Source organism: Peromyscus californicus, unplaced genomic scaffold (assembly GCF_007827085.1).
Source record: "Peromyscus californicus insignis strain IS unplaced genomic scaffold, ASM782708v3 Scaffold_5__1_contigs__length_169319896, whole genome shotgun sequence".
In the NCBI taxonomy this organism is placed as follows: domain Eukaryota; kingdom Metazoa; phylum Chordata; class Mammalia; order Rodentia; family Cricetidae; genus Peromyscus; species Peromyscus californicus.
In genome coordinates, this window is record NW_026294573.1 from 104,271,993 (window position 1) to 104,287,678 (window position 15,686).

The 15,686-nt window shown below is 43.3% G+C and overlaps 1 protein-coding gene and 1 long non-coding RNA gene across 5 annotated transcripts in view; one reads left to right on the forward strand and one right to left on the reverse strand.

Annotated features, from left to right (window-relative positions):
• LOC128096287 (uncharacterized) overlaps positions 1-15,686 on the forward strand; it is a 164,709-nt gene that overhangs the window by 19,153 nt on the left and 129,870 nt on the right. The gene's annotated exons all lie outside the window — the stretch shown is intronic.
• The window catches only part of LOC128096286 (phospholipid-transporting ATPase FetA), an 82,852-nt gene that overhangs the window by 8,333 nt on the left and 58,833 nt on the right, over positions 1-15,686 (reverse strand). Inside the window, exons 14-19 of the mRNA XM_052715676.1 lie at positions 9,606-9,768; positions 8,298-8,486; positions 7,402-7,517; positions 3,712-3,876; positions 1,440-1,551; positions 115-220 (exon numbers count right to left, since the gene is read on the reverse strand). Of these exons, the coding sequence (XP_052571636.1) occupies positions 115-220; positions 1,440-1,551; positions 3,712-3,876; positions 7,402-7,517; positions 8,298-8,486; positions 9,606-9,768 (851 nt within the window). The remainder of the gene's footprint in view (positions 1-114; positions 221-1,439; positions 1,552-3,711; positions 3,877-7,401; positions 7,518-8,297; positions 8,487-9,605; positions 9,769-15,686) is intronic.

Genomic DNA, 15,686 nt, shown 5'->3' on the forward strand with positions numbered 1-15,686 from the left:
CTGTCTGTTTCCCTTTCCTCATTTCTTCTCTGTCCCTTCTGTGGACGGGACCACATTTGGAGAAAGGGGAGAGGAAAGCTTGGGTCTAGACTGAGGCTGTGTTCCTGTGTGTACCTGAGTTCTTGCAGAACACTTTCCCTGTCTGTGCCTTCCACCGTGAACACCCCATCCATTTCATCCTTGAATATCCTACAGGCGTAGGCGATGTTCACAGCAGTCTCTAGGGAAAAGGGAACACGGTCTCATTTTGACTGGCACTTACAGAGTCCTTACAGTGCACTCACTTGGACAGAGAGAGTAGGCTCAGAGCCCACTCATCCATGTTTGCCTTAGATACAGTTAAAATGACATGTGTTCTTCATGAATCAGGGGAGACTGTAGTCAAACATTCACAGGTGAATTTGTGAATTTATTTGTGAACAACCAGGACCATTCAGACTCAGTCTTCTCTAAAAGGTCTCTCCTTATTGGTGAGTGTGTGTACGTGTGCCACAGCACATGTGTGTGGGGGTCAGAGGGCACCTTGCAGGAGGCTATTCTCCTCTTCTACCATATGGACCCCAGGGAGTGATGTCAGGTGTCACAGTCTTAGTGGCAAGCCCTTCACGCTCAGAGCCATCTTGCTTGCCTGTGGGTATGTTTCTTTGAACAGCACCATTCCTATGTTTATGCTAAATTTTATGAGAACAGAGACATGCTCGAGTTGTATCATTTCTTTTATATTAAGAAACCTAGGATTTGGAATAAATTAATGCTAAAGAAAAATAAAAATAAAATTAATGCCCAAGTGCAATGAGAATGTATAAGAGAGATGCAATTTTTCCAGAAACTTCTCAATGGAAGTTCCTGAAGGAGTCATAGGACTGTGCAGGAGAAGCCAAGGTATTTTGAGTAGGAAAACAACCCAGACCCAGGAGTATGAAAATAATAGTCACAATAGGGGAGATAAGGATGTGTGAGTAGCAACAGACTGTCTAGGTCCTTGAAGGACAAAGAGATGTTTACATCATGAAGTCGCTGTAGGTCCCTGGGCAGCAGGATAATATACAATTAGTCTATGTGAGGGTGATACAGTTGACGGCGGTGTGTAGACTATGCTGAAATTCATAAGGGCAAGAGGCAGAGAGAGCAGACCGCAGGGACAAAGGCTGAACAAGGGGGGCAGCAGTCAGGATTCTCAGAAGAGAGGGTGGAATGTGGTAAGAGAACAGTCTTTGGGACAACAGACAAGGTACTATTAAAGACGACGTTATCAAGTTCTCATATGGCCCATTCCCTCCTGATGGGTCACATCTGATTTGTCTCTGTCACCAGTGACCACCACTACAGAGTAAGTAACAAACTCTATACGAAAGTGGCAAGGACTTGGTCACACAAAGAAGGAAAAGATAGTTAAACTGGGCAGGAAGGGGGTTGTCCAAGCTGGTAGTTTTCTTTACCTTGCTTATCGCCAGTTAGAACCCACACTTTGACTTTGGCTTTGTTCAGGGTGACAATTGTCTCAGGTACCCTGCTCTGAAGCTTGTCTTCTATGGCTGTGGCCCCTAGTAACTACAGAGAGGAGACACTGGTGAGTGAGGTCAAGGACGAGAGCTCCAGCACTAAGTGCGTATGCACCTCAGCACTTTGAGCTGACTCTCCTGGCAAGGGGGTCCCCGAGGGAAAAGTCAGCACAAAATGCTTCTGACACACAGCTGTTTTTTGTTTTTTGAGACAGGGTTTCTCTGTGTAGCCCTGGCTGTCCTGAACTCACTCTGTAGACCAGGTTGGCCTTGAACTCACAGAGATCCGCCTACCTCTGCAAGGAATTATAGGCATGTGCCACCATACCTGGCAACATGCAGTTTTTAACCACACTCTGAAATCAAAGTTAGAAACACAGCATTAGAAACTGGAGACAGAAGAGCCTCGCACAAGTCATACATGAAGCTATGTGCTCACACCAAACCTGAACTTCCTGTGTCACAGCACGTTTCCTGGCCGGTTTGAGGCCACTGAGCCCACCCGAGACTCTCACAACTCTCCGCCTCACTGGATTAGGAGAATATGGTCTGACACTAACCTTTTGTTTATAGTATTCCTACAGTGCTGGCATGAGGGTGGGCCCCACAACCAAACTGAGGAGCGGGGAGACTGACAGACTAAGGCAGAGTGGAAGAAGGCTGAGGTCTCTACCATGTTCTCTGGCTGTCAGTAATTTCTCTCCATAGTAAAGCCAGCCTGGTCAGTCGGGTAACCAACAAATACACACCTCTAGGGTCGTCTTAACTTCTCTTTTTCTTTCTTTTTTTTTTATTTTTATTTTTTCCTGAGACAGTGTTTCTCTGTGTAGCCCTGGCTGCCCTAGAACTAGCACTGTAGACCAGGCTGGTCTCGAACTCAAGAGATCTGCCTGCCTCCTGAGTACTGGGATTAAAGGTGTTGTTAAAGGCGTAGGCCACCACCGCTGGGCGACTTCTCTTCTTCTTATGTCTATAGTCAACCCATCTGCAAATTCTATTGACTCTAGAAGAACAGAGCGGGATGCTGCCCACATTGTAACTACCTTCTTGTCGGCGGCTGTCTGCAGAGTGGTGGCTGGAGAAGCTGTCACATCCCTCCTGTGGTCTCCGACCCTTCGGGGGCAGGTGCCACACTGGCCTGAGGACTCTCACCCATGTCTGCGGGCCTTTGTCCCGCCTCCTTCCTGGTCCTCTTCCAGCTGCTCTGCTCTTTAAGAGGTTAAGCCCGCCCTCGCTGGGTCTTTCCCATTGCCATCACCCATCCCGGGGTGTGAAGAGCTGGTTAGCACAGCTAGGGAGCGGCTTGGCTTGTCAGCTTCCTGAGGATTCCCTCAGATGTCTTCTCCACAGAGCAGACCAAATGCCTTGTAATACAACAGTGCCTCTGCCCCTTCAAACCTGAAGCGCATGCTGACTTTCTCTTCTGACATTATTTCATTTTTCCCCTGTAATATTTTCACCACCTAACATAATATAGATATATATTACCTTTGGCCTGTTTTCTCTACCGGTACACAGGACACAGTGGCTCATGGCAGCACTTGATATATATGTTGAATGAGTAAATTATTTTTGTCTTGATTATGACATTAATTCCTACTGAATCATCGAATCTGTATATTATTCAGATCCTTCCTTCTGGATTCATTCTCCTTCCTTCCCTTTCTTCCTTTATTTTGAGACAGAGTCTTCATCCCGCTATGTAGCTAAGGATGAGCCTAAAGTTCCAACCCCCTGCCTTCACCTCCCAAGTGCTGTAGCACAGGCTTGTATTCCCAGACCCAGCTTTGTGAGCACTTGGGATGGAGCTCAGAGCTTCGTGCATGCTAGACCAGTATCCCACCAACTGCGCTGCATTCCTAGCCCCAGACTATGTCGTGGGTTTTTTTGTTTTATTTTTGTTTGTTTGTTTGTTTGTTTTGAGCAGATTTTGAGGGATAAGAAGAAGGACTTTAAAAAAACTATAGCCAGAACAGTTTTTCAAAATGAATTTAGAAGATTCTGGGTACGTCCAATCAACATGAAGCCCTGTGCTTAGTTTCCCAGACACAAAATTTTGGGGCTTTCTTATTGAGCTTACCTATCTTCCTCCCAGAGAAAGGCTCATGTGTTGATCCTGTGGAGGTCACTCTTAGAACGCTTGCTCAGGCTACTAGCTGCCATCCCCACCATCTCTGCCCTCAGTCTGTCTCGAGTTCTTCATACTCACCATTAAGTCGCTTTCAACTTCTTCATAGACGAGAGTTAATTTTCTTTCTCGATCCTCTAAAGTCAGGTGGGCTTCATTGTGCTTTTTAATCCACGTCTGGAAAAATGCATTATCCAATTCTCGGTAAGCTACCATGAGGGTGCGAAGGCCTTCACTGGCAAAATCCTGGAAGATATATATGTGTGCCAAACCTGAGCTGGTAAGGCAGAGGTAAGGGACTGGCAGACTGACCACAGGGCCCATCTGCCTGTAAAACAGAGTTTCCTAGTTAGGGCCATGTGACTAGTCTTGTACTTTCTAAGGAAAATGTTCCAGGGAAGCCAAGTGAGGTGATAAGTGTATGTAATCACAGCACTTGAAGAGTGAGGTAGGAAGATGCTAAGGTCCAGGTCAGCCTAGGCTACATCTAGAGTTCTTTCTTCTAAGATCTGGATAATAATAATATACTCCTTACAGAGAGGATAATGATGATGATGGCATGAAAATGGAGAGAATAATAGACTAAGAGGGAGTTGTTATAAAATGATGTTACATAATAAGGTGTTATTACTCTTTGCAAATACACATTCAGTTTTTCCCTCATCCTTTCTCCATCAAGTACTCTATGAACAACTTAGACAGCACCGCTCACAGTCTGTCTGCATCTCATTGTTTAGCTGAGCTGCTATAGACAACTGTACTAATCTGGGGTGAGTTAGTATGTCCATTCCTTGGTCACAGATATATCCTAGTTAGCCATAGGTAGCCATGCTGCTGGAGTATAGCCTGGTCATAAGGAGGCCTGGGTGAGAATGTGAGTAGCCTCGAGCAGAACTCACCCATCTGAGGATGGGTTAGAAGCAGATTTTATGTATCAGACCTTCAAATCACCATGGTTCTACAGTCTTACCGCTAGAGTAAAGGGAGTGAGAATTCACTGGCATTACAAGATCAGAGAAAACACAAATTTGTTCTTTTTTTTAAGATTTTTTTATTATTTATGTATATGACTTCTTTATCTGCATGTACAACTTTATGCCAGAAGAGGGCATCAGATCCTACTAGAGATGGTTGTGAGCCACCATGTGGTTGCTGGGAGTTGAACTCAGGACCTCTGGAAGAGCAGGCAGTGCTCTTAACCACCGAGCCATCTCTCCAGCCCCACAAATTTGTTCTTATTCCTTGTTTAACTTCTCAGTTGACGTTAACTTCCAGGTATAAACAATGTAAGGCAATATCCCTAGGGAATGCCAAATCTTAAGTATTTGTCCTATAGGCAAGGAAGGTCTCAGGAGACTTAGGAAGGGTGTGATAATGGCAGAAGGTGATTCTGTATTGGATGTAGGCAAGAGGACAATACACTAACAGATCCATTAATCCATTTGACAAATCACTCTGCAGAATATGCTAATATCTCTCATCCCTACTGGTATATTTTTCTTTTCTCTTATCATGGGCAAACCATGGCCTGGTGCCCAAATCCTTCCTGTCACCTGTTTTTATGTGGCCTATTTGCTGATTCCTGTTTTGGTGGGCCTAGGCTGTGCTTGTGTGTGGGAGTTTGACTCTTACAGGTTTGTCTTCAGATGGTCAGTGTAGTTAAATCGCATTATAAGTGACTGTTAAAGTTGGCATCAGGAAACATGTCCAAAGGTTTGAAATGGTTTTATGACCATCCTTTGAAGGCAGGCTGGGGAAAAGCCATCTGTGAAGGTGCTCCATATAAGAGAGCAGGCCATGAGAAGACAGCGGGGCCTGAATGAGAATAAGATGGAAGGGCTGTTTTGGGTAGGACAAAACTCACTTCTTAAAACTTGAGATGTGGCTGGCAGGATGGCTTAGTGGGTAAAGGCACTTTCTGCCAAGGCTGACAACCCTCGTTAGATCCCTCGGGCTCACATGACAGGAGAGAACCAACTCCTACAAATGGTCCTCTGACCTCTACACTGGTGCCATGGTACTCATTCACCCACATACATACACAGATAAACACATTTTAAAAACTTGATATATAACTCACATACTGTAAGATTCACCATTTTAAAACACATGATTTAGTTTATAATTCATCACTTTGTAGAATGCTCACCATTATCTAATGCCAGCACCTCCATAAACCTCCAGAGAAACACGTGTCTATTAGCAGTCATCCTCCACTCCTTTTCTCCCTACCCCAGCAACTGCTAACTTACTTTTTTTGTTTTGCATTTAAAGACATTTATCTATCTATCTATCTATCTATCTATCTATCTATCTATCTATCTATCTATCATCTATCTATCTATTTATTGTGACACACACATATTCATTCTCTCTCTCTCCTTTCTCTCTCGCTCTCTCTCTCTGTCAATGGACAACTTGCAGAAGCTGGTTCTCTCTTTCCACACTGTGGATCCTGACTCAGCTTATCAGGCTTGATCTGCTGAGCCTGGCCAGAAGTTACTTTCTTTCTCTGTAGTTTTCTAAGGTGAATCAGGTAATGAGATCTTCTGCCTTTTTCATGTAGCATGTTTTCAAGGTTCATCTATGGCAGCGTGTAATTCATTCCCTTTTATTGCCAAAAATTGCTTTGTAGGAAAAAAAGCACATTTTATTTATTCCTTTATCTGTGGATGGACATTTGGGTTACTCCAGCCATTTTGCAGTCATAAATAATCTGCTATAAACATTCATCTATGTTTTTTCTGTGGATGTGTTTTCATTTCTCTGGAAACAGAACTAGGAATGGAATTTCTGAGTCACATGACAATACTATGCTTAATTTTTCTGAGGAAATGCAAGACTGTTTTCCTAAATGACCATGCCATTATACCTTTTTATCAGCAATGTATGAGGGTTATATTTTCCTACATCTAGAGGACATTTAGTATGGTCTGGTCACCAGGTTTAAACCACCCTGGTAGAGAGAAAAGCAGTATTTCATGTTTTTTTATTTGTATTTTTCTAATAACTGATGATGCCAGCATCTTTTCATGTGTTTATTTGTTCTCTGACTCTGTCCACGTGGTAAGGCATAATAAAATAGTATTTTCTAAATCTACTTTATGAAGCATTTTACTGATCGGCTCCTCCCTCTCCGTCTTGTCTTGTTCTTTCCTTATACTGCTGGCCTTTTACACATACAGGTAGAGCATTAGAAATCTCGGAGTGTATTGATCTGCTTTCCCTTTCTTGTGACAGCAAGCTGAGGTCACTCTCTTTTCTCTATGATATATTGCAAATGCTAGTAGGCAGAAGTAGAATAAGATAGGGAGTGGGAAGGTGCCCTCAAGGGTTTGATACCAAGCCTAGTGCTTGTGTTCTGCTCCTTACCCTAAAAGTAGCACGTCTGTGGAATAAGGCCTCCATGTTCTGAAGCAAATACCAGGTCTGTAGGACCTCAGGAGGCAAGAATCATAGAACTATTCTGATCACTATATGTGATCCTGCAGACATGATCCTCATTATGTCTCTAGGGTCTTGTCCCACATAATTCTTTAACACAGAAGTTTGGAAATGTGAGAATACAACAAAATAAAATAGTTTTAGTCTTTCTTTGGTCAACCCATAAATAAATAAATAATAAATAAATAAATAAACAAACAAAACTGATGCAACACATACTCATCTAGAAACACCCTAAAACAGGGACACGTTACTGGTCAAATCATGTGAGAAGTTGCAGAGAGAGAACCACCCACAGCTTCCATCTGCTTCCACCTCCACACTTACATCTAAGTGATCCATGGTCACATCACTAAGGGATGCACAGGAGGGATGAAGGAGCTCATAGATGATGGTGTCTGCTCCCTTGCAGAACAACATGACCCGATCTTCAGGTGTCCGAACTAAAGATGAACAAATTAAGCAAAATAACCACATAGGCCTACTGTTTAAAAATTTGTCTGGGTTCATTGAGGGATAAAAGGGGGCTGCTCCCCATAACATTTGTTTCTGCTACCTTTGGAGGCTAAGAACTCAATGGAGTAGTCACACAGGATAGATCATGTAGTAAGGGCCTGATAGTGACAGAGAAACTTTTCGAAACAATTCTTCTATGGGTTCAATGTCCCCCAGAAAGAGTCTGATGCAGACTATTATTTAGTTGTTTTTGTTTTCCTTCGTGAGGCAGGGTCTCACTATTATGTGAGGCTGGGGCTTGGAACTTGCCCCCAAAATATTTTAAGATATTTTTGATCTATAGTTGGCTGAATCTGTGACTCCATGGGCAAGGAGGGCCGACTATATTATTGGCTCCCATTTCTTATGCCATGTTCAGGCTTTAGGAGTTAATTTTATGTCCTCATCTGAGATTTGAACATACTGGCAAGTCACTAGCAGAAATACTAGAGAAAGGACTCAGCACTTGGTAGCAAGGCCCTATTTATATGTAAGAGACAATTTAAAGGAGACAAGAGAGAAAGTGTGTGTGTGTGTTTGAGGCAAAATATCTGAGGGAAGTCATGTGAGTGGGAGGAAGGATTTATGTGTAGATGAAACAAAAAGTCAATATGCAAATGTACGCAAAGGACAGAAGGGAGACTGACTTATAGTGAGCACCCACCACCAAGAGACTGACTTAGAGGGAGCACCCACCACCAAGAGACTGACTTAGAGGGAGCACCCACCAACCACAGACATCCTCTTGCGCTCATTGCTGAAGTCCAAGATAGCCAGCAGCTGGTAAACCCGTATTCTCCCCATTTCAATCACTGTGATTGTCTCAGGCGTGCGGGAACAGAACACAAAGCCAAAGTTCCTAGAAGCAGTGACCAGGGCACCTTCATCTGGTGACTGAGCCTGGTACACCAGCTCACCTGACAAGAGACAGAAAGGTGACAGAGCCTGCAGAGGTGAGTGACTTAGTTCACCCAGAAGTGAGACCACATTCCCAGTGGCTGACAAAGAGAGCCCAGAAGGGGATATAGTTCTTCAAAACTTCCTTACATGCCTGGCCCTAAAAGGTTAAGAACACTGGCTGCTCTTCAAGAGGACATGGTTCTATTCCCAACACTCACGTGGTGGCTCACAACCATCTGTAATTCTAGTTCCAGGGGATATGACACCCTCTACTGGCCACTTTGGGCACCAAGCATGCACATGGTACACAGACATACATACAGGAAAAATGCCTATACATATAAAAATAAATCTTAAGCCGGGCATGGTGGTGCAAACCTTTAATTCTAGCATCCAGGAGATGGGGGCAGGAGGATCTCTGTGAGTTTGAGGTCAGCCTGGTCTACATAGTGAATTCCAAGACAGCCAGGACTACATAGAAAAACCTTGGCTCAAAGAAAAGGACCCAGGTTCAATTTCCAACACCCTCATGGTGGCTCACAACCATCTACAACTCCAGTCCCAGGGGATCCAATGCCCTCGTCTGACCCCACAAGCACCAGGCACGTAAGTGGCACACAGACATACATGTAGGCAAAACATGCATACACTTAAAATAATAATAAAAAAAATTAAAAACATTATTTTAAGAAGAATGACTTAATAATGAATAAACAGTCATTTCTCATTCATTGTTTTAAAAAAAAGTTTGGGTAAATTAATGGATGACTTTGTCACACTAAAGAAGCTAAGACACATGGTGATGACTGAGACACACTGTAAGTGACAAGACAACAACTCAACTCACCTTCCAGGAAGTCTGCAAAGACAGTGGGACTGGTCAGATGGATGCTTCAGAACCCACAGAGCCTCAAGATCAAAACCTCTCTGGAGGGCACCAGTTCACCCCTATCCAGTGACTGACACTTTCCCTAAACCAGCTTGCTACTCCCCTTACCGTTCCACTGCTCGCCAGCACGCCCTTGTTAGGAATTCTTTCTTAGGTAGACTGTTCAGAGTGTATCACACCACCCTACTTCAAGCAGTCCCGACTTCGGAGCACAGTCTCAGTCCATGAGGCTCAGGCCCGCGCTCACCTTCCACCTTCTCTTCGGACATCACAGTGTGGCACAGTGAGAGGCAGAGGAAGAAGAGGTACACAAAGTGGTCTTCATTCCTCACAGCTTCCACCAAAGTGTTATCATAGAATGAGAACTTAGGGTCGGCCAGCGGGTTATAGGAGAAGTCAACCTTGTCATTCTGGAACATAAACACCAGAGCAGAGTTCTCAGGCACAGCTGCACATTTCCCAGAACGCCACATTGGGGTTGCTTCTGGGATGTGATGAGATCTCTCGGGAAATGAGAAGGGGAGATCAGGAGAGACGGCAAATGTTCCAGTGCAGGTTGGCCTGCTGACCTGGGCTGTCGCTGTGCTGGGAAGAACCTTCCCGCAGGACAGGCGTGGCTTGGTGGACCTCCTACCCCCTCGCACTCCTGCTATTCTACATGATCAATGGAGACCTTGAAACTTGACTTTTCCTGTTTCCAAACCCCTCTGATAATGAAGTGTGAGGGTATGAAGGACTAACTGCTCTCTGTTAGTAACTGGTGTCTAAGAAAATTCTTATTTCTGGTTTCATCTGTCTGATTTAGGCGGCTGAGGAAAGAACAGGTCCTGGGTACAGTAGTATCCTTGCAATGGATCCCACAGAGACAAAGTGGGCTGGAGAATAATACTGGAAATGCCACGCGACAAGTTTCAGTACATGCTTGTTTACATATTAATATTGCCTGACCTATAAGCATACCTGGCTCTTCCCGCCTCTCTCACAGTTTGATCTAGTTTCTTTCTATTTAGTCCTTGACTCAATTTGTGGATCCAAAATTCACTATTTGCCTAGTTATGACCTGGCCCTTCAGACACCGACTCTTATCTCCATTTAAGTCAGGCTACTCGCAGTCAACATGAACAAACGCTGGCCTGAAGACTGCAGTCTGTTAACATGTCTGCCTGGTCCATATCAGAATTTCCACAGATCTTTCTCCAGTTCTTCCTGATTGTTCTACTGCCTGTGCTGGGCCCCAGTATTCAAGCACACACACAGCTCAGTGCAACGTTGCAGGAAGGGAGGTTGAGGCAAGCAAACTAGCAAGAGTTTTGTCAGAGGAAGAAGTCTTTGGATCCAAGATCTAGACTTAGCCAGTCATAAAGACATGAGCTTTAGGGGCTCATGGGTTCAGAAGTTTAAGAGAACCCATCACACAACATTCCCTAAGGCTTTTCTAGAATTGGCTTCTTAAACTGGCACATTCTCTGAAGTAACAGGCTGGGAATAAGGTTGGAGAGGAAGGCAAGGACTAGCTCCTGCACTACCATATTATTTGCAATATAGCCTCACAGCAACTTTCCATCAGAAGTGAGTGACCAATCAAATCTGTCAGAAGGTCTTCTGGAATCTGGATAGAGAGTGTATTGAAAGTAGCGGGATAAAATGGGACCAGCTAAGAGACCATTCAGTGATTCACAAGAGAAATGATGAAGAATTAACAACAAATATTAAATCAAAGGTGAATTTGAAAACACAGGGAGCTGGAATTGGTATAACATGGGTCAGAAGAGAAAAAGATGGAAAGGGTTGAATAATTTTATATTTCCCAATTGAACCACTAGATAGAAAGTGCAACCCTTTACCAAGACAGACCATCCAGTGGGCAGAGGAAGTGTGTGACAGTCAAGCAGCTGGACTCACGGGTGGCAATGCAGGTGGTCATTTACACATAATTTTGAAGCTCGGGAAAGTGATCCAAGCAAGTTTTTTTTTTTTTTTAATCTTTCCTCCCAGATAAATAATATGTGATGATGGAAATCAAGCTGGCACTGACCTGGAAGCTTCCTCCCTACTTGATAGCTTTACAGCTAGCTGCAAGTTACTATGCACATTACAGGGAGAAAAGTATTCATTAGTCTTACCCAACTGCTAACCCTGCTAGCTATAATAACAAATTGTCCTGGCAAAATATGCTCATTCGTGCAATCATGGCACAACTGTGAAGGCAGTAACCAACCACTTTCTGACTGGATTTGAGGCCTGTTCCATAAGACAGAATTCAAGCCTGGCACTCTTAACAGGGTCAAGAACCTGAGGCGAGGTAGGTCACAGGCCATAGGGGAGAAACTACTAGTATTACTCTGCTAAATGGACATACCATTACACTAACTCCTAATGACTACTACTGACCCAAGGACTAGCGCATTCTTCAGTTCTCATCAGGGAAGCCTCTTTCTTCGGTAGGTGGTGATTAATACAGAGACTCACAACTGGAAGGCTTCTGCTTTGTGTGGGATGACTCATCCCTAACCGCTTTCTGAGAGCCAGTCTGGGTCTGCCTAAGGGCCTTAGCAACAGCAGCTGAGACATGATCTGGAGATGACCTGGACCAGTGAGAAGCGGCCATGTCACACCAGCAGATGCATATTCATCAGACTTCCCCCCAGGGTGGGGTAGAGGGTATATAAGGCTTGCCTCTTCCCAAATAAACTGAGCTTGTTGTTTCGACATTCTCCAGCAGTCTGTGTCATTGACTCTGTGGCTACTTGGCCCCCTCCCCGAAAGGGAACAATAGCACAGGACCCTGCTACAGTTTTGTTTTGTTTTGTTATAAAGTACAGACTGGTTTTCCATTTCCTACCTCAACTCTTTGGCTGGATGGGAACAAGGTGGACACTGGAAGTTAGAGTTTGCTGTTATGTAAGTGGCTAAGGGTTTAGCAGGCAGGGATAGTACAAGGGATACCTCGAAGGTGAGGATGGATATTCTAAGAAGAGGTGTTTAAAATTAAATCCCCAAATAAAAAGTGAGCTCCAGCCGGGCGGTGGTGGTGCACGCCTTTAATCCCAGCACTCGGGAGGCAGAGCCAGGCGGATCTCTGTGAGTTTGAGGCCAGCCTGGGCTCCAAAGCGAGTTCCAGGAAAGGCGCAAAGCTACACAGAGAAACCCTGTCTCGAAAAACAAAAAACAAAAAAACAAAACAAACAAAAAAAAAAGTGAGCTCCAATTGTTAGAAAAACAATAAAACAAACTAGCTAGAGATAGAAAGATAGTTCTGGCTGGAGAAATGACTCAGTGGTTAAGAGTACTGACTGTTCTTCCAGAGGACCCAGGTTCAATTCCAGCATCCACATTACAGCTCATACCTGTCTGTAACTCCAGTTCCAGGGGACCCAACATCCATGGCAAAACACCAATGGACATAAAATAAATACATTAAAAAAAAGAAAGATATAGTTCTATAATAGTGTGGACTAGGAGTACATAGTATGTCAACAAAGGGAAAAGGTCAATATAGTAAAAATAATTTCAAAACTCAATATGTTAAAACCATTAGATTTATTTATGTGTATGGGTGTTTTCCTTGCATGTATTTAAGCGGACCACGTGCATGCCTGGTGCCTGCAGAGGTCATAGAGTGTCAGAAACCCTGGGACTGGAGTTACAGATGAACCACCATGTGGGGTGCTAGAACTGAACCCAGGTCCTCTGAAAGAGCAGCAAGTGCTCTTAACTGCTGAGCCATCTCTTCAGTCCCCACTGTCAAAATATTTAAAGACACTAAACATTGAGCCAATGAGATGGTTCAGCAACTTGAATTTGATCCTAAGTCCCACATGGTAGAAGGAAAGAACCAATTCCTGGAAATTGTCCTCTGATCTCCACATGCACATTGTGACAAGCACTTTTCTCAAATAAATAAAAATGTAATTAAAACAATAAGAACCAAAAAACTTAAAATGAGAACAATAGTGGTGACAAATGCATCGGGGAAAGGAAGAATTATTTTTACTACATAAAGTCCACTTATAAATAAGAAAAGAGGGCAAAGAACATGAGCAGACCTAAAAAAATAAGTGGGGAGAAAGAGGAGTACACAATGATTCAGCATAATTGGTAATCACAGCTTGGTAAATTAAATAAAGAGATATTGGATGGGAGGTGTGGATACTAAGCCACAGGGGTCAGGTAAAGAGCACACTCCTAAGAGTGTGACTAGAGGGAACAAATTGTGCTATACATCTCAAAAAGATAGAAAAGGAAACTTCTGCATATATTAAACATGAAGAACGGTAGATGCTTGAGATATATTTACCCTGACTTGAACCTTACACAATGTATACATATATTAAGACATCATGCCAGGTGTGTAGTGCACGCCTTTAATCCCAGCACTCAGGAGACAGAAGCAGGCAGATCTCTGTGAGTTCAAGGCCAGCCTGTTCTACAGAGTGAGATCCAGGACAGCCAGGACTACACAGAGAAACCCTGTCTCAAAAACAAAACAAAAAGAATGGTGGTGCTGAGTACTGTCTTCTAGGATCAAAGTGCTGCTTTGGTCATGGAGTCTCTTCACAGCAATAGAACAGTGACTCACACAGCACGTATATTCTTTATGACCTAACTTGAGTTTTCCCTGCTGGGTTTTGGTCTTGTTTTACTTTGTGTATTAGTCAGGGTTCTATAGAGGAATAGAACTTATAGAAAAAATAATATATGTATATATAATTTACATATGCATATATATATATATATATATATATAGATAGATATACACATATATATCAACAGAGAGGGAAAGAGGGAGAGGAGGAGGGGAGAAGGAGAGAGAGAGGGACAATTTACTAGAATGTTCCTAGAATGGCTCACAGGTTGTGGCCAACTAGTCCAACAATGACTGTCTACAAACAGAAGATCCAAGAATCCAGTAGTTGGTCAGTCCATGAGGCTGGATGTCTCAGTTGGTCTGCACCAGAATCCCAAAGAAGCAGGCTCTAATGCTAGTGATGGGATCGAATTATACGCTTCCTTATTCTGTCTTTTCAGACGTTACCAGCAGAAGATGTAGGTCAGATCAAAGGTGGATCTTCCCATCTCAAAAGATCCAGATTAAAAGTGGGTCTTCCCACTTCAAATGATTTAAGAAAAAAAAAATCCCTCCCAGGGGCACCCAGTCACTTGGGTTTTAGTTAATTTCAGAAGCAGTCAAATTGACAACCAAGAACCCATCACAAGAATAGCCATCAGAAGTCCACCCCTTGTCAACATGACACACAATCATAGCTTCTTATGTTGTGACTAATTGCCAAATGACAACAATAATGAGGTCATTATTATGCCTAACATGATACAATTATCTATGTACAATTACAAACACATTATATATTTAATCAGGTCATAATTATACCTAGCATGATATAACTATGCCTTGTACAATTGTAAATGCATTATAAATTTTAGAAGATGTGGCAATGTTCCTTGAGGGATATTCTTTTAGTATATCAAACTTAAATATGATAACCACTGACATTCTCTTAATTGATGTTGCATTATATGATAAAGAAATCAAGAAAAGAAAACACAATTCTCTATACAAATATATTCTTAACAAAATATGACAGAAACACCCATGTCAATTAAGTCTTTGTTTCTGCAACTGGTCACGAGGCCTTAGCTGTTATTTATAGTTACCTTCCTGTACTACCCATTCTGTATTTCTTTCACTCTCAGCAAGACTCTCTTCCTGGAGTGACCCACACCTTCACTCCTGAAGGGTCTTTGTCGTCATGCCTGGAGAGGCTGTTGTAGCTCCCCATTGACTTTAGTCACAGGACATGGGAGCACCAAGAGACGCCCTAAAGCAGCCATTGTCAACCCATGGGTTGTGACCCCTTTGGGGGTTTGAACGACCCTTTCACAGGGGGTTGCATATCAGATATCCTGCATATCAGATGTTTACATTATGATTCATACCAGTAGCAAAATTACAGTTATGAAGTAGTAGTGAAACAATCTTATGGTTGGGGGTCACGACAACGTGAGGAACTATATTAAAGGGTCACAGCATTAGGAAGGTTGAGAACCAATGCCCTAAAGGATCTCTGCACTCTAGAGATAATCTTAGTTACCTCCACTGTGGAGAAGCAATCCAATTTCCTCTTGATAATCTGGGCCAATCACCCCTCCTAACACTGTTATTCCTTTATCTTAGCCTGTTGGTTTAAGGGCATTAGAAGTCCAAAGTGACCAGGGGGAAGTCTGAGCATCCAGTTCAGCAGAATGTTTGCTGTGTTGTTGTCCTAGCAAGAGTGCTCCCCTCTCTGGAACCAAAACTTCTAGGCCAGCA